The sequence below is a fragment of the Castor canadensis genome, chromosome 7 (genome assembly GCF_047511655.1).
Source record: "Castor canadensis chromosome 7, mCasCan1.hap1v2, whole genome shotgun sequence".
NCBI classification, from domain to species: Eukaryota; Metazoa; Chordata; class Mammalia; order Rodentia; family Castoridae; genus Castor; species Castor canadensis.
Genome location: NC_133392.1, coordinates 14,952,652 through 14,979,239, shown reverse-complemented (window position 1 = coordinate 14,979,239; position 26,588 = coordinate 14,952,652). Strand labels below are relative to the sequence as shown.

Sequence of the window (26,588 nt, the reverse complement as noted above, 5' to 3'; positions counted from 1 at the left end):
GGAAAAATGACTCCCTTGTGGAACCCTCAAAAGCTAGTCACCTTTAAATGCTATGACACTGTCAATAACAGGGGAAACTGGATTCAAGGTACCTGTGAACTCTTTATACTATCTTCATATTTTTTCAAAAGTTAAACAGTCCTACAAAATAAAAGTCTATCAATTAAAAAATTCCTGACTCTCCCACTCACTAGCTATAAAAAATATTGCTGGATGGCACTCTGTGCTTCAGTTTTCTGCTCTGTGAAATGGAATTATTGGTTGCAACTATCTCATAAAGTTTGAGAGTGAATTCAATGAAAAAATGTGTGCAAAATATCTGGTCCAATGCTTGGAATACAGAAGGTACACAACCATTGGCATTATTATCCCAGTAAAATTTCTAAAAGGACAAACTGCTCTCCTTAGTAACAACCATCTCAACAGAAGAATCTGAAAGTTTCCCCTCTTTGCGGATATGGCGATTTTGAAATACAAGTTAGCGGGGGAAGAACCTCAAAGATCACACCCCAAACCTATGTGCTCTGATTGAAGAGAGCACACAATGAACCTGCTGCAGGGAAAGAGCCGCCACAAGGTCACCTGGCAAGAAACAAGCAGCCTGCATAGCGCACGCAGAGTATGTTGAAGCATCACAGAGAATGTGATTACTTAAATCTGGTTGTTTCTCTCTCTCTCTCTCTCTCTCTCTCTCGCTCTCTCTCTCACATACAAAGTGAATCTATGTAAATTTAAGTGGCAATATCACTTACTTCTTGCTGGAAAGATGGCTGCATTTCCTACATGACTCAGAATATAACACAGATTCCAGGCAGAACAATGACAGGATATACAGACACAGTGCACATGAGAAGATAGGAAGAGTGACCAGATTGCCAACCACGTTCTACCATCCAGCATGAATGCACTTCCCTCCATTTACTAGTTAAACATTGTATATAAAACATGGAATGTTTGCCTGGAAACAGTAACAACAGATTTAATTCATTCATCCAAATCCCACACTCATAAAGAAAACAATATTTCATAATGTAAAACATTATCAAGGGGACCATAATTCACTGCTAAGGGGTCAGAGCTTTCTTTATAATAGATGGGTTTTCTGAAGTAGTTGGGAAAACCAAAGATCCAGCCCCAGCAGTTTGACCAATAAGTATGATATATGCAAAAGAACTCAAGTCAAGTTCTTTATAAATGGCAATGGTCCCATGTCACCACAAGCCCACCCTAACGATTAACAAGCTTGGCTTGGCTGCCAGAAACCAAACGATGATTTATTATTCTCGTCGAATTAATAAAAACATTGCCATCCATTGTAAATTCCGGTATTCAGTTGTGTGGGAAAGAGCCAGTGTTTCAGAATGGCCATGTGAGTGGACTACACTTTTGAGACCACATTCTTTAACCTTGTTTCTCAGACATGAGGGAAGCCTCTGCTTTCACCCAGGTCCTCTGAAGAATAGCCAAAATCTGTACAAGGGATATGTTTCTACTCTATTAACCCAAATACACTTATGACTTCTCAAGATAAAGCACTGGCAGGAAGCCAACAGCATTGGTTTGCTCCAAGTCTCTCATTTTATAGATGAGAAAACTGAGGCCAAAAGACCAAAGCAACTGCTCTAAGACACAAAGACAGCAACCTTGCAAGTTACAAAACTGAGGTTGCCGAAGCCCTGGCCACTGATCTGAAATCAGAAGCCTTTCTGGCTACAGAAAGGTTTAGTTTGTTTGCTTATTTGTTTAAGCTTTAATGAAAAGTTTAAAAATTGTGCAAACAAACCCAGATGCCTGGTTTTTCTGGAAAAATCTCAGACATCTGTCAATTATGGATCCAAATTCTTACGTAGCCTCTTTCTGTGGAGCTGAGAAGTGGCAAATGAGGATGAGGTCACCAGGAGACACAATGCCACGGGCCACAGATAATCCTCCTTCCCTTGTTGCCAGGGGCCCAGAGATCTTGGAATTTGCTATCAGGCCTCTGTATCATACTCAGAAATACAGATACACACACATATAAGAGAGAGAGATGAAATATTTTTATGTCATATACAATCATCCCTTGGGGAGTTGTGGTTCCAAGACCTCTTGAAGAACTCAAAATCTGTGAATGCCCAATCCCTTACATAAAATGACATAGAATTTGTATATATCCTATGTATATCCTCCTGTATACTTTAAATCATCTTATAATACTTAATAGAATGTGTTTTGTAAGTATTTGTTACATTGTATTTAGGAACAATGACAAGAATAATCAATCTGCACATGTTCGTTACAGATACAACCATACACTGGCCTGACTGCATTTTCCATGTGTAGGTTGGTTGAATCCATGACTATAGAACTCACAGATACAGATGGCCAAAGGTTTTATATATATATATATATATATATATATATATATATATACACATTGGAGAAAAGCATGTCTATATAATATGTAATATGAACCAAACACACATGTATGTATGTATGTATGTATGTATATATGTGTGTGTTGGTGAAAGTTGCTTTTTAAAGCCTGAAGGCACACATAAGGATATTTTGATAATATTCTTGAAGAGCATTCACTTGCCAGCCTTAAGGAGATGAGGAGTGAGCCAGGGTACGAGAACCTCTATGAACAAAGTGAGCAGAAAGCCAGCTCTCAGCAGAGGTGAGCTGGCTGAGAGGGAATGTCAGTTCCCAAAACCAGAGATTCAGGAAGAGCAGTGGCTTGGGCCTGAGTCCACTGGACACTTAGCCCTGGTCCTGATTTGCATGTGTCACACACACTGCTCTTGTGTATTTTTACAGCAGCCAGAAAGACCATTTTTACCTGTAAATGAGATGATGCCACTCTGCTTTGAAAAGCCACCTCCATCTTCTTTCCTTTGACATCCAGAGCTGTACATTTTGCTCATTCCACATGGCCCTCTCTTCTCCTCAGCCCCAGCCACACCTGAGTCCTCCTGAACCCAGAACATGGGAACATTCTTTCCTGATGGACTTTCCCCTGTGAGGCCCCCACCATTCTCCCAGGTCCTCCAGTAAAGAAATGATCCACCCTTCTTGTTACTCCCTGGCCATGACATCTAAAGTAGCCCTCCTAGCCTCTTGGACATCATCTTGAGACAGTCCCTTCACTCAACCCTTTCTGAACTTACCTGATTTAATTTCTTTGCATGTCTGGCTACCAAATTCCCCCTCCCCCACAAAAGTGTAAGTTCCATGAGAAGAGGCTTTGCTTTCTTGTTCACTCCCATCCTCAGGACAGTACCAGGCCCAGAAAGTACCTGGCACAACTTTAGCACCATAAACTTGCTGTGCACTGTGTCAGAGAGGTGTGGAAAAACACCTGAGCGAGAGGAGAAATCTGCCCATTAAAAGATCCCAGCTCCAGGTTAAGAACTGGGGAGGAGGAAAGGCCATGCCTCTTTGGTCTCAGAGTCTACCAGGGACTATAGCCGACAGTGCAGAGAGAATTAACTCATGGTGAAATCTCTATACTGTGCCCACTTAGGTTTTAAAATGCCCTGATGAGTGACACTGCTCTGATTTCCAAGTCATTTGCTCAATTTCTGTTCAATTTCAGAATCAAGGCTGAGTCTTGATTCTGAAGCATTCACAAGTGCTTCAGTAACTTCAAATGAGGTGTGTGGTGGGGGGCATGTTTTTAACACATGCATATGTAGTCTTGACTTCATTATTAAAAGATTGCTATAAAAGTGCCGCCAAATTCAAGATTCTGGACACATATACAAATACAGCATCTCCAACCCATGTGATGTTATGAAGAACAAGTATATGACATTGGAATTTCTGGGAGCCAGTGGATGGTTCATGAGCTCTGAGGGCAACAGAGAATGTGGTTGAAAAGGTAGCCCTGTGGCTCTGGAACTCTTATTTAGAAAAAGTCTAGCTGCAGACCCACTGGTCCTTGGCCATCCCCGGATCCTGTGGTCTAAGCACCACAGCAAGTGGCGTTTATAGACAAAAGAACCAAAAAGCAGAAAATACCACTGGTGCAGAGTAGGAGCACACTTCCATGTGCATGCACCATGGATACAGCAGAGAAAGACCCAGCAGTAGCTGCCATGCTGTCACCTACAGTAACAAGATTGATCTGTAGTGAAATAAAAGATAATGCAACCCAGAGGAAATAACTCTGTTTCCTCTGAGAATGTCTGATGTTTTCAACTGCAAGCCTGCTTCTCTCACCTGCCTGCCACAGTGCACAGCAGCACAAACATGCAGGCACTCCTCTGGGCAGGCAGGCCTCCCACTCACTGCCAGAGGCACACCTGCAAAGCAGCATCTCCCTACCTGCCCAACTCGTAGGCCAAAGTAAAACAAACAGGATCTGAATCTGAGCACAGAGCTAGCTCCTCAGAGCTATCACTGTAGGGATAGGTTGCAGAAAATGACCAGTGGCCTCTATTCATCTGAAGCCACTTAGTTTTCTGCTTGCTTATTTCTAGAATAATTCATACCCTTGTGTTTCAGGTTAATGGCACAACTCTGGCACAGTTTTCAAACGCAGAAGATGTGGACATCATGCTATCAGATTCTATCTATAAGATACAGAATATTTTCTCTTGGACTTGTGTGACTGTCACTGATAAGAATGATACATGGAGTTTTATATTCATAGGCAGAATGGCTAGAGACAAAGATAAGAAGGTTGTATCAAATGGTGAGTTCCTGGCCACCATTTCTGAGAATGTGTCTCCATATGAAACGGTCCTCTCAGGCCAGAGTCATGTAAATAGTTCACAAAGGCTAGTTCAGTTCCCTCCCTTTAAAATCCCAGCAATATCTTATAAGGGAGCTGCAGCCCACCGTGACATAGGTGATGGGCAGCTATTGGTTTCCATCTCTGGCAGATGCTATTAAGTCTCAATAGCCAGTGATTTATAGATGATTATAACTTTTGCTCTGCATATCATTGCTACTGACAGGCAAATCCCATCAATTGAATGGCATGACTGATGAAAAAAGGAGGCAAATGTGACATAGGCAACCAGAGAAGCCATTTTTTATACCAATTACAACACCCAGGAACGCACATGCGGTATGTAGAAAGCCAGATCTGATACAAGGCCCTTCTCTTCCCCCCTTCACCAGGAGCCTCATGTTTTACAAAGACTTCCCCAACTCAAACACTTTGTGTTTTAAGGACAGAACTGCAATTTCAACACTGGGTGCTGTTTGCATTCTAGTTTATAGAAAAAAACAATACTCTCCTCCAAGAGTGGCTCACTGAACCCCCAATTTGTCAAGGAAGAGAACTCACTGTCGCAACAGGCCATGACAGCAGCGCTTTCATTACACCAACAGTCGTGGCACCTTTTCAATTTTGCTCATCTCTTAGTCTCTAGCCAAATGGAACTTATTACTTATAGCTTGTTGGGCTTTATGAATTATTTATAAAAGTAAGTCTATGACTCCAGACTCTTAAAAGACAACACCACAGAACTCTCATTGTTACCCAAATCGTGCTTCTATCAGAGAGCAGGTATTCTCCATAACACACGCGACATGTTTGGGATGAAATAACAGTAGTGAAAATATCAAGGCAGTAAGAGTATTTGGAAGCTATTTATGGAATGTCTGGGTATATTTTTAAAATGTTTTTTTTTATTATTCTAAGCCAGTCTTGGGTTCCAGAAAGACGACACAGCAGACTTATGCTAAAAGCTTGAATACACACAGTGAAGCCCTGAAACTGTTGCCCAGTACTTACAAGCTGGGATGAAAAGGTAATTTCCCCATAATGTGTGTCAAGAAGTTTCAATGAGTCTGTGACCCAGGAGTTTCCTTCTGCTTTGGGGAGCACAGTAGATGGGTAGCCTAAGTGGAGATGAAACACTGGCCGGAAGATACAGTGGGAGGGTAGGCTTTGGTTTCCTGCACACTAGAACACATGACTTTGGCTGGAAAAACAGATGGCACTGCCCATCCCTCCCCCAAGCCAACTGTGATTTAGTTGCAGACACAGTTGGAGAGGTTGTGAGGGACAGCTGAGTTGAAAGGCATTAAAGTGGCTGCTGTGATCTTGCCACACCTCTGTAACGGAGATGTGTTTACTCAGCAAAGAAACTTCCACTGGCACTAGCATAGGAAGCTCTGACCAAGCAGCAGCTGGCCTTGATTCAGGAGCCCCAAGGGACAGGGTCCTTATACCTAAGCCTCTCCAGGGATACCTGCTCCTTACCAGTCTCCCTGTGTCCCTGCCCAGCTCAGCTATAGACCCCTCCCTTTTTGTTCCTGTCCCAATCTTCCAATCCCCCACCCATCCCCACCAGCCCCCGAGCATGATTCAGAGGAAGAAGCAGAGGCCCAGGGAGGTCAATGGTACTTCAGGCCATTGTCCTCATAGGGTCCCTGAAAGTCCATGTATCATTTTCATAGTAAAGACAAAACCCCACAGCCAAAGAGCACAGCCAATGTAAGAGTAGCAGGAAACAGTGAAACTTACCTTGCTGGAAAACATCTTCAGGGAAGGAGGAAAAATAGGGGTGAGAAGAGGAGAGACAGGGAAAAATATTATTAGTGATGTTGAAAAAGACAACCTGGTAACTAGCTAACATACACTGACTTTGCTGAGCACCCTTCACATAGCACTCCCTTGAACGCGGGAGGCATTAAGAACTTAAGCTGTGGAAGGAGACCACTTGGGTCTAAATCCTGACTCAACATTTATGAACTTGGACTTACAGTTTCCTCAACAACAACATAGGCAGTACTAGTGCAAGGTTAAACATGTTATTTCACACATTTTAATGGTTCACAACAGAGCCTGGCACATAGGGAACAGAAAAATCAGTGGTTACCTTCAACACTGATATCATTACTTTCACAATGACCTCATAAAGTAGGTTCTAGTATCATTCTCATTTTGTAGATGAGTCTCCAGAAAGTTAAATAAATCATGCAAAGCCACAGAGGACCAAGCAAATCTGTCTGATTCCAAACCCATCGTCTTACTCACTACTAAGCTGCTTGATTAATTTACAAATGAAAACAAAGACAATAATAAAGACAGGCCTATAACTATATTTTTATATTTAAATAATATTAACAAAACATGTATACATTCTTTATATTACATCCCAGGACTAGCAACAACATTTCAATAATAAATCCTAGGTCAAAGTTTTCTACAAAGGTGAAAAATATTACTGCATTTTTTTCAACAAATATTTGAGAGACTACTATTTGCCAGTGTTCTGTGTGGTACTAGTAAGCCACATCTAGGAAAAACACACAAAAAAGCAAGCCATCATCTCCCCTAAGGGCAGCTGCTAGCACCACTTCTAATACCATAAATATATTTTGTCTGTCTTTGAATTTTGTACACATGGACTGACAAAGCATGAATTATTTTCTAAGTCTGATCTCTTTTCTCTACAGTGATTTGGGAGTCATTCATACTATGTGGCATATCAGTCATTCTCACTGCTACACCGACTTCCACTGTGTGGTTATGCTCTAATGTACTTTTCCACTCTGATGTTGTGCTTATCTGGATTATTTCAGTGTGTGACAACTAGGAATCGTGATGAACATTTTCCTCTGTATCTTTTGGTGAACATACATACCTATGCCAGGTACTTTTTGACAACTCCAGTATGCACTTGAGCTTGCCCTGCTTCTGCTGCCTCCCAACAATCCCCAAAGTATTCCCATCTGTTCATACTTTCTCATTTAGTAGCCTCAAGATGGAGACAGCACTGGCAGCTCCTCACAGCCAGGAGCCAGTTCCTGTCCCACTGGGAGGGCTGTAAACAGGTAAGAAACTTCTAGAAGATAGTTTGACAGCATATATAGAAATGTTAAATATGTATTCCTTAACCCAACAATACCACTTCTAGGTCTTTAATACTAAAAGAAAACTAAAGGCATGAAAGAAATGCATAAGAATGTATTGTTTGTAATGGCAAAACACTGAATATTGCCTAATTGTTTATCAATAGAAAGCCAAATAAAAAACAAGTATTCATATAATGGATCATTGTGTAGCAATTCCAATGACATCTAGCTTTTTTCTGTTGAGATAGGTCTCACAAAAATTTTTGCCACAGTTAGCCTGGAACCATGATCCTCCCCATCTCATCCTTCCACATAGCTTGGGGTGACAGGCATGTGCCACCATGCCCAGCTATTGGTTGACATGGGATTTTGCTAATTTTCTGCCCTCCCCATCCCAGCCTTCCTAGCAGTTAGGATTGCAGGTGTGAGCCAGTGGCACCCAGCAAGACTAATTATTTTTTATTGAAAATAAAAGACACTAAAATGGAACATATAAGACTGGGGAGGCCTGACTTAAGTGGTAGACTGTTTGCCTAACAAGAGTGAAGCCATCAACACTATTCACAATAGCCAAGTTATGGAAACAGCCAAGATGCCCCAGCACTGACTAATGGATTAAGAAAATGTGGTATCTATACACAATGGAATTTTATGCAGCCATGAAGAAGAACGAAATGTTATCATTTGCTGGTAAATGGATGGAATTGGAGAACATCATTCTGAGTGAGGTTAGCCTGGCCCAAAAGACCAAAAATCGTATGTTCTCCCTCATATGTGGACATTAGATCAAGGGCAAACACAACAAGGGGATTGGACTTTGAGCACATGATAAAAGCTTTAGCACACAAGGGAGGGGTGAGGATAGGTAAGACACCTAAAAAACTAGCTAGCATTTGTTGCCCTTAACGCAGAGAAACTAAAGCAGATACCTTAAAGCAACTGAGGCCAATAGGAAAAGGGAAACAGGTACTAGAGAAAAGGTTAGATGAAAAAGAATTAACCTAGAAGGTAACACTCACGCACAGGAAATCAATGTGAGTCAATGCCATGTATAGCTATTCTTATCTCAACCAGCAAAAACCCTTGTTCCTTCCTATTATTGCTTATACTCTCTCTACAACAAAATTAGAAATAAGGGCAAAATAGTTTCTGCTGGGTATTGGGGGGGGAGAGGGAGGGGGCGGAGTGGGTGGTAAGGGAGGGGGTGGGGGCAGGGGGGAGAAATGAACCAAGCCTTGTATGCACATATGAATAATAAAAGAAAAATGAAAAAAAAAAAAAGAGTGAAGCCATCAAAAAAAGAAAAGGAACATACAATCCTGCGTCCATTTATGTATCTGTGTTTGTATGTATGGCTACATGAAGACAGACTTTGTGATGATGGTCATAAAGATATTATTTATCTTCAGGAGATGGAATCCGGGGTCTTTTTGTCTTATGTAAAATTTATGCATTAATCTTTCACAACAAACATCTATAATCTTAACTTAAAACTAGTTATTTTCACTTTAAAAGCTAAGTAGGAACTATAATATCAACATCTAATTTTGTTATTAATCAGCACCTGAAACATCAGCTCCCACAAGGTCACAAAGAGCCAAAGATTCCATGAGTGGCACGGATGAAACAAATACTTCGTATGTTAACAGACCATAAGAAGAGAAACCTCATGGCTGCAGATTTCACTCCACTTGGGTGCACGCAACTCCCACTGAGGGTTGTCATTCACATCAATACACATCTCCCCAAGGGCCAGTGGCTGTGGCTCAGGTCAAACAGACTGCAAGCTCACAAAATACCACCCTTTCTTCCACAATCAAGAAAGGCAACTAGGATGTATATGGTCCCTGAGTGTCACTACAGCACAACCCTAACTGTGCTCTAATTTATAAAGACACCTTCTGTATCAGTGGGTCCTGCATCCACAGATTCCCTCAACTGGAGACTGAAGATGTATTTTAAAGAGTGTGCCTGTACGAACATTACAGGCTTTTTCTTCTCATCGTTCCCTAAGCAAGACAGTATAACAACTATTTGCACAGCACTCACATTGCATTAGGTATTACAAACAATCTTGAGATTAAAGTATACAAAAAGATGTTGTACATTATATGCAAACACTATGTCATTTGATATAAGGGACTTGAGCATCTGCAGGTTTTGGTATCCAGAGGTGGTCCTGGAAGCAATCCCTCGTGGATAGCAAGGGCCAATTGTACATGCTAAACAGTCCTCTGTAGCTTTGGGAACTCAACATTAGCACAAATTCTGACCCAGCAGTGAGATGCCAGTGCCCAGAGACTGAGAGACGGCCATGGTCAGCTCCCTAAATACATCACTTTCACCTGTGTTTGCTTGCTGGACTCCCACAGTCTGAGCCAACCTGCACATCTGGAGGAGCCCTCCTACTCAGCCGTCACATGTCAGAGTCACTGTGAAGTTTATCCCCACAGAAAGGGAATTCACTGGTTCAACCTTTGTGCTCCTGGAGAAATCTGTGTATGTTGCAATTATAGCTCATACTATAATTAATTATTTATGTAGACCATGTGCTCCTGAGGTCAAGAGCAATGTGTCTTAGTCACCTGCTTGTGTCCTGACTACCTGGCATGGTACACTACCACCCAGGAAGGAGGGCTGGTCTATCTCAGAACTCATCAGTTCCAATCCCCTCATTATATAGATGAGGAAACTGAGTCCCAGATAAATTAGACATTTTTTGCAAGGTCACACACGGAGTTCAAGGCTGAACCAGGACTACATGAGACTCATTTAACTTTAATGAACACAAAAGCTCATCACAGTTATTAGCAAAGTTCAAATTAGAGATTTATCATTTCCCTCTAATGAATATAGACAAAAATTTCCAACCTTGAAAACATCAGGGAAATAAGATTAGTCTTTCAAATACGGATCCAGTCTCGACATCCGTCCAGAATCTTCAACCTCCTCTCCATGACTTTGACAAGGAACACTTCCTTCAAAATTCAGTGCTGATTTGAATCACTGGAAAGTATCAGTGGGTAAGGAGGAAGGAAACTCAGGAAGGGATTTAGCAGCCTTATTCCTTCTAATTCTATTTGTATATTTCACATTTTAGCAGAAAATCTGCATAGAGTACTTTTCAGGCCTTCTACTCCAAAAACTCTCTTGATTTTCATATAAGCTATTTTAGGTTTTTTGCACCTTTTTATTCAAATGTAAAATTTAATAAATGCAAGTGTAAACAGTGCAACAACTCTGCATATGAGTTGTGTTGTAATTGACACTCTAAATTTATGTCTTTTGTGGTCTGTGGTATAAATCATCTCATTCTTAGCATCATTTACTCTTTGCTTTGTATAATAATGACTGAGGTGCCTTCTTTAAAATTTCACTTTTCCAATGAAATCAGCTCACACGCAAATGATTCATGGGCAGAAGAATGGGAAATAAGTGAGAAGAAAGTAGTTTCTGTTCTGTCTAGCTATATCTTGCCCCCACCCTTCAAAAGTTAGGGATGTCAGAGGGTATTAGCCATAGAAATGCTCACACCATCTTCTACTCTAGTATTCATATCTACTACCCCCCCCATCTTCCAAACCATCAGAAGTGGTCACTTATAAAAATCAAAGGGCATTGAATTTGAGTATGATATTCCCCTTTCATTCTAACCAACCACTAAGAATTCTTTAGGAGTCAATCATAGAACCCTCTCAGCGGGCGATTCCTTGTTGCCAACCTAGGTATATTCTAATACGTACACCTTCCTGTTGCAAAGGTTAATTAAGTTCAGTAATTTACATAAACACTTTCCCCTCTGTGGTTATGGAGATTCACTCTGAGGAGAAGCCAGTACCATTTTTCTGCCCATACAGGAACCAGGAATCACATACGTCCAGAGCTAAGACTCACCAGTGACCACCCCAGCCACAATAAGGTTGAGCCCAAAGCACGCCAGGGACACTTATGCAGAGGAAATGAACTCCTTCAGACAAAGCTCTGCTCATACTCACTTCCCAAGGGAGGAAACCTCAACCCCCCCACCATCATTCACGTGAACAAAGAAAGCCTGTTCCCCAGCCCCCACCCCCATCCCCTGGAGCCCTTCTGGTCCTAGAGATAGATGAAAGGCCATGTGTAAGTGGGTGATTCAGATGTGGGAAGAAGAAAATGAGAAAGCTCAGATTTGCCTTTCTTAGCTCTGATGTCCAATTTCTTCAGTTAGAAATAAGCATCAAGGCTACATGTCCCCTCCCCCACAGCTATTAAGAGATTCACACCCTAGAGATCTTTTAATGCACTCAGTCCTCCAGAGACAGAGGCCATAAAAAGACTAGATTATTTATTATTATTAATAAGTTATGGCAATTAGGCTGGGTGATTCCTAAACGTTGCTTATTAAAAACTTTCTTGAGTGCTGCTTATCCACATGGCTACTGTTTACCTCGATTAAAAATGATTTAACTACACTCTGGGTGAACCCCTGTCTCGTGCCCGGGGTTAATAATTAGCAGTACACAGAGCCATTCGGGTTAAATGAGTTGGCTCTTCTTTATTTATCTATTGCTTTGTTTTATGAGGAGAAGTGGATGGCAGTCTTATTGCCCATTCAGTCTGCTAGGAACAATTTACTATTCCAATCCACAGTCCATAACTATGGTTAAGGAAACCCTCACTGTTATTACAATATCACACTTAGCCCACAGCCCATAGCATTCAAGATATGCCAAACAGAGAACGTGTGCATGACTTCTATAAGACTGGGGGAGGTAAAGTTACTAGTTCTCAAACAATGTAATCATACTACTCTCTCAATTTTGCTTTCTTTTCCAGGTTAAATTATATATGAGGGGAGTTTAGTTTCTTGAAAATGCATGCACTTAACTCCCATTTAAGAAGTCTCACCTAGGGAGACAGCTGTCTTACGAGTCCTCCTGTGGTTTGAGCTGCAGAAAGAAAATTCTTTTTCAAGTACAAGTGCTTTTACAGTAAAGCACTGTAAATTTTACTGGGACCCAAATAACCAGGGCTAAGGATCTAGGGAACAGCTGGAATGAATGCTGCTTCCTTGAAAGGAATCAGGTTCACCACTGACCAACGTCAATTTCAAGATCAACTGAGCTGCCTCCTCACCAAATTTCAAAACCCAGCAAGCTCAGCACATAGATACAAAGAGTAACCCGAATTCAGCCTGCATGCTTCTGTTAATTTCTGTGCATGAAGTGAATTCTTTCTTTTCTGTATTGGAAAGTGGGGCCCACAAATGCCTCCCCTCCTATTAGGTAACAGAATTCTGGAGTAGCTCAATTTTAAGTTGACAAACCCCAGATACAAACATGCAGGTAGGCTTCCCAAAGAAAGCAGGGTAAATTCCTCCTCTCCCAGACATGATCCAGTACCTTGCCACCACCTGGAATGGGGGCTCAGCCTCTTCCCAAATAGAAATCCAGAGTAATCACTTCAACCTCTTGTATCCTGTGTTCTCTTATCTGTAAAATGGGGAGGCAGGGGTAAGCTTTTCCCTACTACAGGGATCTCATGGCCTTTGGTTTGGGTACCATTCACCCCTCTGGCCTTGCCTCCTCTTCTGTTCTGCTGTTGTTTTTCAAGGTCCCCATTTAAAGGCCTCCTCCTTGAGCCACACTCCCTGTAGACTAAGGTCAAAAGAGGGAGGGTCTGGGTAAGAACAACTTAATTGACAGCACTTCCAAGAGAGCTGTTCTGCTTTCTAGAGAGGGGTGCGAGGAAGAATTTGCCCAAGAAAAGGGTTCTACTGCTTTATTAAATAAACCTAAGTTTGAGCACAACAAACCACTTAAGCAAAGCCCCTTCCTATCCGGGTGCTGGAGTATGGCCAGAGTCACACACTCCTCTGGAGGCCCTGTTTGGCCTCAGTGGCACCACATGGGTTGTGATTAGTTTTCAGTGTCTCCAAAGCCAGACAGTTCAGGCAGCCGTGTGGCCACACAGCCAATATCCGTGACCCTCTGGCTTCCTCCTGGCACACGCAGGGAGCTCAAACTGAACAGAGCCCTGGTGAGTCTTGGCAAAAGCTTCAAGGACTCTCTGGAAGGCAATGATGCCCAAAAGGAAACCATTCTCTCATGCTGGAAGGCCTTTTATCTCACTCTGTTTTTTCTTCTCTGTCTTGTTTTTGGAAGTAGGCCGGGGAAAGTTCTGTCGTTTTCCTTGCTCCTCTACTCCTCTCACCTTTTATCATGTGAGAAATGAAGACCAGTACTTTGCCTGTCATTGCTGCACCTCTGAAGGCACTCAGAGCTCAGTAAATGTCTTTTATTTGTGGATAAGAAAAAAATAAAAAAGCCTCAGAGTATCTTCCAGTTACATTTTCTAGGGAATGTGCTACCAACATCAATCTTGGGCCTGGTGCTTGTAACATATCAGCCTCCACTGACTTGGGTAGGCCGTGCAAGGGACAGGAGCTAGTAAAAGTCTAACATTTTATGACATTCTATCCCTAGTATATCTCACTCTCAGCACTGAGGAATAAAGCTCTTAACTACTGAAAGAACATAAAAAAATAGATTTAAGAATAATACTTTTTATGATTGCATTCTGTATACTATGAAAGTTATGTTCAAGTCTGCTAGGACTTTATGGAGCTGATAAAGTAGAACAGTATGGCTTCCCAGCTAACAGTGTATTTTATATCCATTTAAAATGTTTTCTCTTAAATCGAATTACTTTTTGAGTAATTATAATAAGACTAATCTTGGTTTAATGAATTCATGTACAAATACTTTAGACTGCATTATTAAAATCTCTATGATATGAAACTATATTAAACTCAATCTCTCTAGCAACCAATGTTTTTCTTTGAAAAGAACAGCACACATGACTTTCTCTGAATTCTTTTGAATCTGCTAACTAAGAAGTCATAAGAAGCCACGTTAATAGCCCAAACAAAAGAAGAAACTGACAAATAATGTCACTCTGATTTCTCTAACTTTACAACATTGAGTATTAATCAGGATTCACACAGTATTTTTATTAAGTATCCACATATGCAAAGGGCTGAAGAGGTGGCTCATCTTCCAGAAGAAACCCCATTATAGTCCTGATTAACAATGACACAAAGGCACCATTGATAACATGCTAAAAGTGAGCCCATGGATATTGAGCCTTATATGAAGTCTCCAGACATAGTAGCCTGAGTAGCTTAATTCTAGTTCACACTGTAGGCAAAGCCACCACATTCTCTGGGATTTAGTTTCTCCATCTGCAAAATAATTTGTACTAGATGATCTCTGAGGTCCCTTCTAGTTCTAAAACATGGTGGTTTTAAGTTTCAATTACGCACATTATATCAAATGGGCTCTTAGTGTATATAGCTTATTTGTCATCTTAGCTATGCTAAATTACATTCACAGAAAAAATTTGTTCCCTACAATTCACATACATCCACAAACACATCCATAATACAGCCTGTGACTTCAAATTTACTCCAAGATATTATCTCAGTAGTAAAGTATTTTCCCCATTACAGATAAATTATAAGCCATCCAAAACTCGTAAGGTTATAGCGGCTTCTTGAAGCAATTTCTAATCCCTCCTCCATCCACCCTCCCAATATGCATTTCCTGAATCATGCTCTTTCATCTCCATTTTTAAGTCAACTGATTAATTTTATCATAGATGTATTTCTTGGCCAGGTCTTGAAGGTCCTGGTTTTAATCAGATTGGCTACTCGGTCTCCTAAATTCAAACTGGGTGTTTGCAACCACTGGAATAAAATCTTTCTCTTTGCTATGTGATCATTATCAGGATGGACAACTTTAAAGCAAACATAAGACAGTGGCCGTCATCATTATTCTGATGGCTTGGCACAAATGACTCTCAGGAGAGCTTCCAGGAGCCAGAGACAATAAAGTCTGAGTTCTGAGAAGCTGCCCCCAACAATCTCGTATTGTTGATCACTGTGAAATGGGTTCAAGTCTCTGAGGAGGAGGTTTGGAGACATGACACATTCCAGGCTGGCCTTGATTTCGGGAGGTACGGGTTCTAGTATGGCTCTATTCTCAATCATATGGATATACTTAGACAAGTTGTATATAAGCTCTCTAGGTTTCAATGGGGATTCTATAAGAAAACATCTGTAATCTGTCCCAGTGCTTAAATTCTATAAATGACCATTAGCAGAATCTATCATTAGGATCCTTTCCTCTATGCCCCCCAAATTGCCTGCACATCTCTGTAGTATACCAATACACACTTGTCATTTTCCTGCACTACCTTTCTCTCCACCTAAGCTGAAAATACCATGATCCCAGGGATAGTATGTCCATTGTGGTTCCAAAACCCGGGTGAAATATGTAGTAGGTGCATATTAATATTAATAGTAACTGATTTGTCTTCAGGGCTATCTATATATCTGGTGCTATTTTATGTACTTTACATAAACTACCTTATCATTCTCTCTCTCTCTCTCTCTCTCTATTTCTCTCTCAGGGTCTCACTATTGAAACTCAGGCTGGCCTCAGACTCTCACCCTGCCTCAGCCTCCTGCCTCAGCCTCCCAAATACTGGGATTATAGACATACACAACCATGTTCAGTACCCAAATATTCTTAATCACCCTAAGACATAGCTATTATATCTGCTCATTTTGCAGATATGGGAGCACAGGCCCAGAGAGGTTAACTAAAGTGGTCGAAGCTCATAGGGAAGATTCCAATGATGCATGCTGTCTGCAGAGCCCAAACTTACACATTATGCCATGCTGTCTCTCAATGAATATCCAACCATTACGTATACAGAATGATGGATGAACAGTTAAACATACCTCATCCCTTCTAAAACATCTCAGAGGATACTTTTGGAATCATAATCTCCATGTTTCTAGGTCCCTCAACACATTTTTCTGTAACTTTACCATCCGTTGATGTACATCCCCACCGCTTACCCCTGACTTCACAAATTCTCTTTCTTAAAAAATGTAACCATTTTGGTAGGTTAATGGCAAAGCTAAGCTAAGATGATGATGTACTAAGGTTTGAACTGGAAGAAAAGATGAGAATTCCAAGAGAATAAGAAAAAGAAGGACTATATGAGACAAGCAAAGAGGATAGAGTCACAGAGATCTGGGAAGCTGCCCCTGCCACCTGCCATGCTATGAGGACTCATGAAAAAGAGGGTATGAGAGGTGGTGGAGGGGAAAAGTGTCAGGTAAGGGGCAATGAGAGCAGGTGGGCTCTGGATCTGCCACTGGAAGGTCAGATGGGGTTTCCAAGCCTCATCTTCTGCATCCATAACAGAGCTAAAGTGCTGTTTGATGATTATAGGAGATCAGGCTCCTGTGTAAAGACAGAACCAAAAGTACATGGAAGGTGATGAAAAGACCCAAGTCATTTGAACAGAAATTTATAAGAAAGCGAATTTCAGGATATAACTAAAATCAATAAAATATTTGGCATCACAGAAACTGTGCTTATTGTGATGAATAAAATGCACTTGTGTGGATCCTAAAACTCAAAAATAGACAGTATCCAACAAAATAAAATAAAATAAAATCCGAGTCTACTTCCATGCCCATCAGCCCCCAGCATGGAATGGCACAGTCCAGGGAAGAGACAAGGAGTCCTCTCTAGCAATAGAGCATTCATTTTCTCCTCGTCATATGGCTTCTCTGGAAGGAGGATCACTGTTTATCATGTTTAAAACCTAGAAGCTTTATCTCACAGTCTACATCACATGGGTCCCAGAAAGTCATCAAATGTGAACTAAAGGTGTTCAGGGATCTTTCTTCTGAAAAACAGTACATTTTCTAAGCAACACAACTCACAGATCCTGGGCAGCTAATGTGTCCTCTCCATTGTCCTATGTCACGGCAGAGTGCACACGAGGCTGGGCTCTTCAAAAGAGGTGTTTTGGAAGGAAAAAGAACCAAAGAGTTGAATACACGTTATCAACCACCTCTGCCATGATAGTCATGCGACTATCACCTGAAACATTGTTCTTTCTGTGAAGAAGAACCAGCAAGCTGTCAATGTGGCTACTGCACTTCACACCCCACTCTGTGCCTTTTAAAAAAAAAAAAAGAAGGGAGGTTCATTTGACAGTTTAAGATTCTGTTCAGAATTGTCACAACAAACACCCTCCCCCCACATACCGTATAATGAATATATGCTAATAAAAATGGGGAAAGTAGATTCTTCTAAACTTGTGTGGCATTACTCACTAGCGCAAAACAAATTAAGAAACATAAATGCCATTTCCATGAAGGATTTGTGCAGCTGGCTTGCCAGGGGCTTCCTCAAACAAGGAATTCCAGTACACTACAGAGCCCAAATTTTTAAAATCATCTTTATCCATATATTTTTAACACTATGATTTACACAGAGGTCCTTCCTCCAGAACATGTAGCAATAGAATGCCCTCTTGGAAACACAGCATCCTTACTAGGCCATCAAGCCTGCTGGCACCTTGATCTTGATCTTCTCAGCCTCCAGAACTGTGAGAAAATAAATTTCTATTCTTTATAAATTATCCAGTCTCAGGTATTTTGTTATAATAACACAAATGGACTAAGACAAATGGCTATAATAAAAAAGACCTATAATAACAAGTGTTGGCAACTATAAGGAGAAATTAGAGCCTTCATACACTGCTAATGGGGATGTAAAATGTTGGAGTCACTTTGGAAAATAGTCTGGCAGGTCCACAAATGGTTACGTACATAGAATTTACCATATGATTCAACAATTCCACTCCCAGGTATAAGCCCAGTAGATGCCCACACAAAAACTAGTGCACAAGTGTTCACTGCAGCACTATTCATAATAGCCAAAAGCACAAATAATCCAAATGTCCATAATCTGATGAACAGATAGATAAAATGTAGCATATCTGTACAATGGAAAATTATTTGGCAATAAAAATAAATGATGCACTAATATGTACTACTGTATGGGTGAACCTTGAAAATGTTATGTTAAGTGAAAGAAACCAGGCACACAGGGCCACATATTATATGATCCTGTTAATGTCAAATGTTCACAGTAGGCAAATCTAGAGACGGAAAATAGATTAATGGGTGTCTAGGGCTGGAGGGGATGGAAGACATGAGGAAGGCTGGGTTTCCTTTGGGGGTAATGAAAACATTCTAAAATCGTCTACATGATGAACGCACACAGCTTTGTGAATATACTAACCTAACTATAAACTTTAAATGGGTGAATTGTAACGTATGTGGATTACAGCTCAACAAAGCTGTTTGAAAAAAATGAATAAACTTCTAATGATGAACAGTGATAAACTTTGTCTCTCTGAGCCCCAGCCAGACATGCCAATCTCTCACAACCGCTCCACAGCCCTCCATCCTATGGAGAGCACATGAGAAGAAACCACGCAGATGCTAGGCATGATGCTGGGCGTGGAATAAGTTACACCCTGAAACATCACAGCTCCTGTCCTAAAAGGGTCACAGCCTGGTGCCTCTGTCTACCTCTGTGCTGTCCACTACGGTAACCCCTACCCATGTGTCACTACTGAGCACTCGAAAAGTAACAAGACTGAATTGCGATATGCTCTCCATAAAAAATATACACCAGGTGTCAAAGACTTGGTCAGCCAAAAAAGAGAAAAAGAAATAGCTCTTGTTTATTTAATTGTTTATGTTGAATTCTACACTGGAATATTTTGGGTGAAAATAAACATTAAAGTTAATTCACCTGTGCTTTTTAAACTTTTTAAATGTGTTATTAGAAAATTTTTAATTGCTTATATGGCTCATATTTCTGTTATACTACTGCCTACTACTGATCTTTAAAGCACTTTAAGATCTGGTACTGATCTCTAAAGATAAATAAATCATTGAAACTTTCCTGATCCCTAATGTTCTGGAAGATTATTGTATTCAGACTTCTAAATGGTAATTAACTTTGAAGTCCACTCAGCAGTTATAAAATGCCTGCTGCTCTGTGATTATGGAGGCACAAATGACTCCTTGTTTGTTGCCCTCTGCCAACTGGTTCCTGGACCAGGGTGAAAGATGCTCAGCACAGCCTTTAAAAATTTGGAATGCCTGAGTCTCTACAAAGCACAAATGTTTCCAAATAAGGCAGACCCAGAAAACTTTGCCTGAACTCTTTAACACTCATGATCAAAGGGCTGTCTTTTGAAATGATTAAAGATCACAGATGAGATGATACACCACAACTCACAGAAAGGAAAATTCTTGTCAATGTGATTTCATCTAGAAGGAGGCTTCGCCTATCATCTGTGAGGGTTCCCCTTTACCCCACATTTATGAACCCTGCACTGTTTAGGGGGGCTTTTTGCTTCTCCTTCCTTAGGATCCTCTTTGATCCACATGGCCAGGGCAATGAGAACATAGCCAGACTGCGAACCAGAGGCAAGCTATAAACTGTCTCTGCTAAAACTTTATTTAAAAAATCCAGAAGTACATCTGTACTCCAAGAGAGGAAGGAGAAATGGATCTCAGATGTTATCACAGAGCAGCAGAGCTCCTACAAGCCTATCTGGTGGCTTCTTTATTCAGCTAGTGCCGAAAGCATTCTGTTAAGTAACCCTGTCACTCTCCTTCTTTGGAGTTAACAAAGAAGATGAGAAGAAGAAGCAATGTGGCCAGAGTTACAGTGTTGCTAAGTGGCAGAGCTATGATTCAAACCTGAATCTGCCCAATCCCAGAGCTAATGCCCTGAATAAGCACAGAGCAGTACTGTCATCCTTTCATCCCACAGACACTACTCCTTGCTGTGCACGATGGGATTTGGAGGTTATAGTGATTGTTTTTGAAAAGATACATGAACTAGAATCCTCCCTCTTAACAGGAGACATTCTTAAATCCTGCATGAACTTGTGTTCTGAATCGCCCGTAGACTGAAATAGAAGACAGTTTCACTGGTTTAATTCACTCCATTTTGTGCATTGTGGAAGTAGAGACCAAATAGTCCAGGGTTCTGATGTCTTCTGGGCATGTAACAGGTCCAGGTGGGAGATTCAGTGCTTAACTCCATCTCCTGTTCCATTAGACCCATTTCCTCTTCCTACTAAGAAATAAGAGCGCACCATGCACCACAGCTGTTCTAGCACCCAGGACAGGCCATGCATCACACTCAGTGCTGGCCGTGCACAAAGACAAAAATACCACAATCTCTGACCTCTAGGATGATCCTTAGTTAGGGCCCATCCAGTTATTTTAAAGAGCCTGTGTGGTGGGCAAGTGTGCTATAAAGAACAAAGCTCTTTTCTGGAGCCAGTTTGTGGCTTGAGACATCTTCAAATTATAGTAGTTGTTACAAAATGTACCTGACTTAAGAGTTTGAAAAGAACTGGCTGTAACATGGCTATTTCTAGATAGACGTTTTCAGGCCTGGATAATCAAAGCCCTCATTTTCCACTCTCCTCCCACCATACCCATTATCTCACAGGCCTGATAGTCAGTAAGCAGCTAAGCAGCTGGCTGGCTTAGGATGCCCTGGGTGGTGTGATTTGGTATGATGGAAATGTCTTTGCAGGCCACTAAAAGCCTGGAGGTTCTGGTTTAAAGATGTCTCATCGTTGCCCTACTGGGAACTCCTAAGCAGCCAATGAGGATGGCTCCAGAAGATGGCCAGAAACAGAATAATGGCTTATCACAAATGTCCATATTTGGGCCAGGCATGGTGTTGCACACCTGTAATTCCAGCTACTCAAGAGAGGGAGATTAGGAGGATCACGTGCAGTTCGAAGCAGGCCAGGGCAAAATGTTAGTGAAACCCCCATCTTACCCAATAAGCTGGGAACAGTGGCATGCATCTGCAATCCAAGCTACTGGAAGGCAAAGGTAGGATTTCTGTCCAAGGGCAGCCCCAGGCAAAAACTTGAGATGCTATCTGAAAAATAACTAAAGCAAAAAAGGGCTAGGGTTGTGGTTCAAGTGGTAGAGTCCCTGCCGAGCAAAGGTGTGAGTTCAAACCCCAGTACTGCGGCTCAGTCAGAGAGTGTTTGCTTAGCTCATGTAAGGTTCTGGGTTCAACCCCCAGCATCACACATACACAAAATGTCCATGTTCTAAGTCCTATCTAAATATGTCAAATGGGGACACACACAGTGGGTTTTATACAGCACATGAGAGTTTATAGATGTGATTAAATTAAGGATGATAAAATGGGGGTTATCCTGGATTATCCCACTGGACCAACCTAACCACATGAATCCCTAAAAATGAAACACCTTTCCCTAGAGAGTTGTCATAATGGAAGAAGGGTCAGAGAGATGCAGTTTATGACTATGAAGATGAAGGAAGGAAGCCATGAGCCAAAAAGTGCAGGTGGCTTCTAGAAGCTGGAAAAGGCAGAGAAACAGATTTTCCCTTAGGGCCTCCAGAAGGAAGCAGCCCAGCTAATATTTAGCCCAGTGAGATCCACTCTAGACTTCTAACCACCAGACCTGGAAGCTAATATGTTTGTAGTGGTTAAAGCACAAAGTCTGGGGTAACTGTTACACTGGTTATACACAGTCAAATAGGGGATGGTCAGGCAAGTGACCAGGGCAGTGACTGCTCAGTACAAACCAACTGGAGTGACTCACAAAGATTTTGAGGTGGCTTTCCTCCTAAATTAAAATATAGGCCTATACTTCTGTGGACAAACAGCTCTTCCCCTCCAGTACATAGGTCATGATGTTGATTACTGACTGTCAATTTGATTGAGTTGAAAGACACCTAGGAGATTAGTAAAGCACATCTCTGGGTGTGTCTGAAAGCACTTCCATAAGGTATTAACTAAGGGATTAGACCACACTGAATATGAATGGAACCATGCCATAGGCTGGGAAAAAGAGGAAGAAGGAGGAAATCACTAATGCAGACTTCCTGTCTCTTCTCTCTGTGCTTCCTGACTTCCATGATGTAAGCAGCTTCCTCTGCCACATGCTTCTGCTGCCATGATGTTCTGCCTTACCTCATGCCCAAAGCAATGAAGTCAGTTGACCTTGGACTGAAACCATGAGCCACAATAAATCTTCCCTCTGTTAAGTCAGGTATTTGTCACAGTGATGAAAGTCTGACAAATACTTTCATGTTTTAAGTAAATTATACCGTCAAGATTCAGTGGACTGGGTGGATGGAAGAACAGGTGAATATCCTTCTCCTTCTTCCTCAGATGAGCTAATAGGCCATCTTATCTGATACAAATGATTGGGTTGGATGGGGAGGCCGTTCCACAGTGCTGTGCATCCCTGTCGACACCCCTTAGGAGGCTGCCTTTTCTCTAGGTTTCCCTGGAATGTTCCCTAAGCCATCCCCAGTTGTATCTTTGACTCTGGATTCTCAAGGAGCCGTTTTTGGACTGTGATAAACCATTCATCCAAATGAGCAATCACCCACCCATCTGGTAATTTTCTACAGGTCAAGAAAGTTTCTTTCATTATCTTTCTTCATCTCATTAACCCAAAGCACATCATCAAATAGCAAATAGGGAAACTGAGGACTTACAGACCTGTCTAACATGTTGTCCCCAACCAAAGGGATCCCTGAGTCCTTGTGATGATTCCTGGCAACCACTATTTCCTTCAGGCCTTCTCTATTCTAGGCACTTCATATATTTTTTTCTGATATGATTTCCAAGGCATGCCTGGAAGATAAAAATTGCTATCCCATTTTGAAGCTGAGCAAACTGAGACTGACAACTCAGTAAAGATCATAGTGGAGGAGCTAGATTCAAATTCAGATCTGTCTCACACCAAAGTCCAAGCTCTTCTCCCTCTGCCTTCTAACATGGAGATCACCATTCATCAGAAGTTTCTGAAAGGGTTACAATGAAGACACACAAATATAAAGGATGCTATTCATCAATTCTGTAAAATCTAGCTTCTCTTGCTAGTGAAGGGAAGAGGTCTTTCTATAAACAAGAACTTATTTCAACTCTAGAAATATTTACTGAGCAACCATTAGACAGAAACAGACCAAGAACCATTCTGTACAAAGGAAGTAGGTACACAGGAAGGGACACACACACACACTTTAACATAAGAGGGTAAGTACTTTATATTAAAGCAATCAGCAAGGGAAGTGTTGTAGAAATGAGCAATGACCACAGCAATTCAGAGCAGAGGGACAGCATATATATATATATATATATATATATATATCCTGGAAGCAGGATATAGAAATATGGACCATTGCTGGAGGGATCTTCCTGTGCATTAGGAGAAAAGAAAATGGAGAAGAAGCTGGAAAGGTGTAGGACAGAAAGACCTACATTATAACGGCAAACGCTTGGAGGATGGCATTCAGAGAAGCTTGGACTTTATTTTCTTATGTATATTTTAAGTTCTTTAATGAATAACCATGAAGACTTCCTAGGAGGAAAGCAAAAGGTTCACAGCTGTGCTTAAAGCCAGGGCTGAAAAAGGTGTGAGCTCAGCCAGGGCATGTGGGTCCATGAGAAAGTGACCTGTCCTTCTGACTTTGTTCCAAGAGCCATCAATGTCTGACAGACAAGCTAGAGTTTGAGTCCCAGCTTTTCCACTAGCTGGCTCTGTGACATGAGTCACACTAAACAAACTCTCTGGGCTTTGGCTTCCTCATGACTTAAAGGACAATAAGGTTGAACTAAACACCAGCTCAAATCACATGTTCCTCTAAAATGCTAAGATTCAAAGTCAGAAATTTATACACCTAACAGAAATTGTGCCCTTGCATCATTTAAGTCATGGAGATAACGTCTTTCTCAGATGACTCGATCTCATTGTGGATTCAGATTGTATCATTGGTAGAAAGCAGCTTGTTAATGTGTGTGTGTTTAGTAAATCCAGGGTAAATCTTCTTATTTCAACTGCTACATTGATTAAGCAACACTTTCTTTTCCCAGCCTTAATCAGTATTCCTCCCTCTTCCCTTTCCCAAATTCTAGACCTTCCTTTTTTGTCTTAACTAAAAACAACTGCCAGCCTTTTCCCATCTCACCTGCTTAGTGAAGAAAAATAATCTGTTGTAATACACCCATAAATTTAAATTCCAACTACAATATAAAAGCTAATGCCCTGTGACAGGCATTACTTCACATTTCCACAACACCTAAATCAAGACCTCAGTGCTCAAACTTATTTAAAACAAATTATGAATCAACACCACTTCCTTCTGAAAATAGGACTATTTCAGAAGAATTTCCTTCAAAGGTGACCCTTTCTACAGTGGACAGACAGATGTTATTGATAGGGTTGAACTGGAGCCCAGGGTGAGGAGGACAAAGAAGAGAAAGAAAGGAGATGCAACCTATTGACTCCTCAGTCACCTTCTCTTCTTTCCAAGAAAGAACCTGAGGATTGCAACCTGTGAGAGCTTCAGGGAAGAGGGCTGCCCCTTCAAGTCAAACTAGCCAAACCAGGATGGCTAGACTCTTGGACGGGTACTCTGGAGGCAGAGATCAGGAGGATCACAGTTCAAAGCCAGCCTGGGCAAATAGTTCCTGGAGATCCCATCTTGAAAAAACCCATCACAAAAAAGGGCTGGAGGACTGGCTCAAAGTGTAGGCCCTGAGTTCAAACCCCAGTACAGCAAAAAAGAAAAAAATTAAACAGATTCAATAACATGAGCAAAAATACCAGCGATTTCATCCTCCGGGGAAATATATGTTACAGAGTAAAATCTGGCAGCCCTCCAGAGTCTGTCTTAAATAGCTGTTGAGTGATTTAAAGAGATGAATATTTTCATGCCTTGACTTCTTTTTAAATATACACCATTTGAATGAATTCATTTATTGTAAATATCAAGGCATTGTGTTGAAAATCTCACACCTAAAAAAAAAAAGTTCTCTGCTACTTTTCTTCAAACCTTTTAAGATATTTAAGTGATCCTTAATTTTTTAAAAAAAAAAATGCTAATCCTGGTGTTTAATGGTGATAAAAGACTTGTCTATTTTTGTAACAAATCACCAGAACAAAAAGCTATTATAGAGTAATTAAACACCATATTCAGCATAGCTGTAGAGAAAAGGAGAATTGCAAATTACTTTTTACAGCTTGTTCTGAAGTTTTCTGAAGTGGAACACATTTTAATCATTACACTCCTCAAAGGTGTTAAAAAGTAATCAGGAAGGTTATGTGACAACCTCCAGTCCCAGGGCTCCCAAGCCTCAGAATTCACCGGGTGGGGGCCCCACCTTTGATGAGCCCCTTCAGAGATGTGGGGAGCCCCTTTCATGTGCTGTTCTTCTTGGGAAACCTTTCATGAGGACTGCCAATATCTCTGACCTTTAACTAAATAAAGTGTGCTAAGTTGGGCCAAAGAAAAAGTTATTTTAAGTTCAGGCCTAAATTGGGATTCTAACAAGCCACCACTGGATCCTGCTGGTTATTTAAAAGGTATGATTATTTTTAATTGAGTTAATCAGTTTTCTGAATATATTTGAAAGTATGTAAACATATTAATATATAAGGATTCCTTGCCTACGCGAGTTCCCAGGATGAATTCCCAGTGGTTCAGAACAATCCAGTTAATGTTCCCCTCACACAGACATCCTGGGCAGATACTGCTGGAGCTTGGCCTGGTCCACCTAGATGCTGGGTCCCCTTACTTTAAGCATCCACTGCTTAGGGCCCTCTCCTGGGACACTCATTCCCTTTAGTCTAGGCAGAGCCTGCCTGCTCCTTTGTCCCTGTCCCCCACTCAGCACCTCACCAGGGCTGTCACACTACCTATCAACCTGGTCCCCTTCCAATGGCCCCTGTTCTGCCCAACAAGCTTATGCTCTCAAAACAGAGCACTCTAAATACTTTACGTGGTTTCTTTTAACAAACACCCTGATTTTCCATTTTTTCCCAACACAAATTATGTATAAAGGCCC

The 26,588-nt window shown here is 41.2% G+C and overlaps 1 protein-coding gene across 2 annotated transcripts in view; it reads right to left on the bottom strand.

Annotated features, from left to right (window-relative positions):
- The window catches only part of Gfra1 (GDNF family receptor alpha 1), a 194,500-nt gene that overhangs the window by 130,894 nt on the left and 37,018 nt on the right, over positions 1-26,588 (bottom strand). Inside the window, exon 5 of one of the 2 annotated variants that reach the window (XM_074078231.1) lies at positions 6,464-6,478. The exons of the other annotated variant lie outside the window; for it this stretch is intronic. Within the exon in view, the coding sequence (XP_073934332.1) occupies positions 6,464-6,478 (15 nt within the window). The remainder of the gene's footprint in view (positions 1-6,463; positions 6,479-26,588) is intronic. 2 annotated transcript variants of the gene reach the window in all.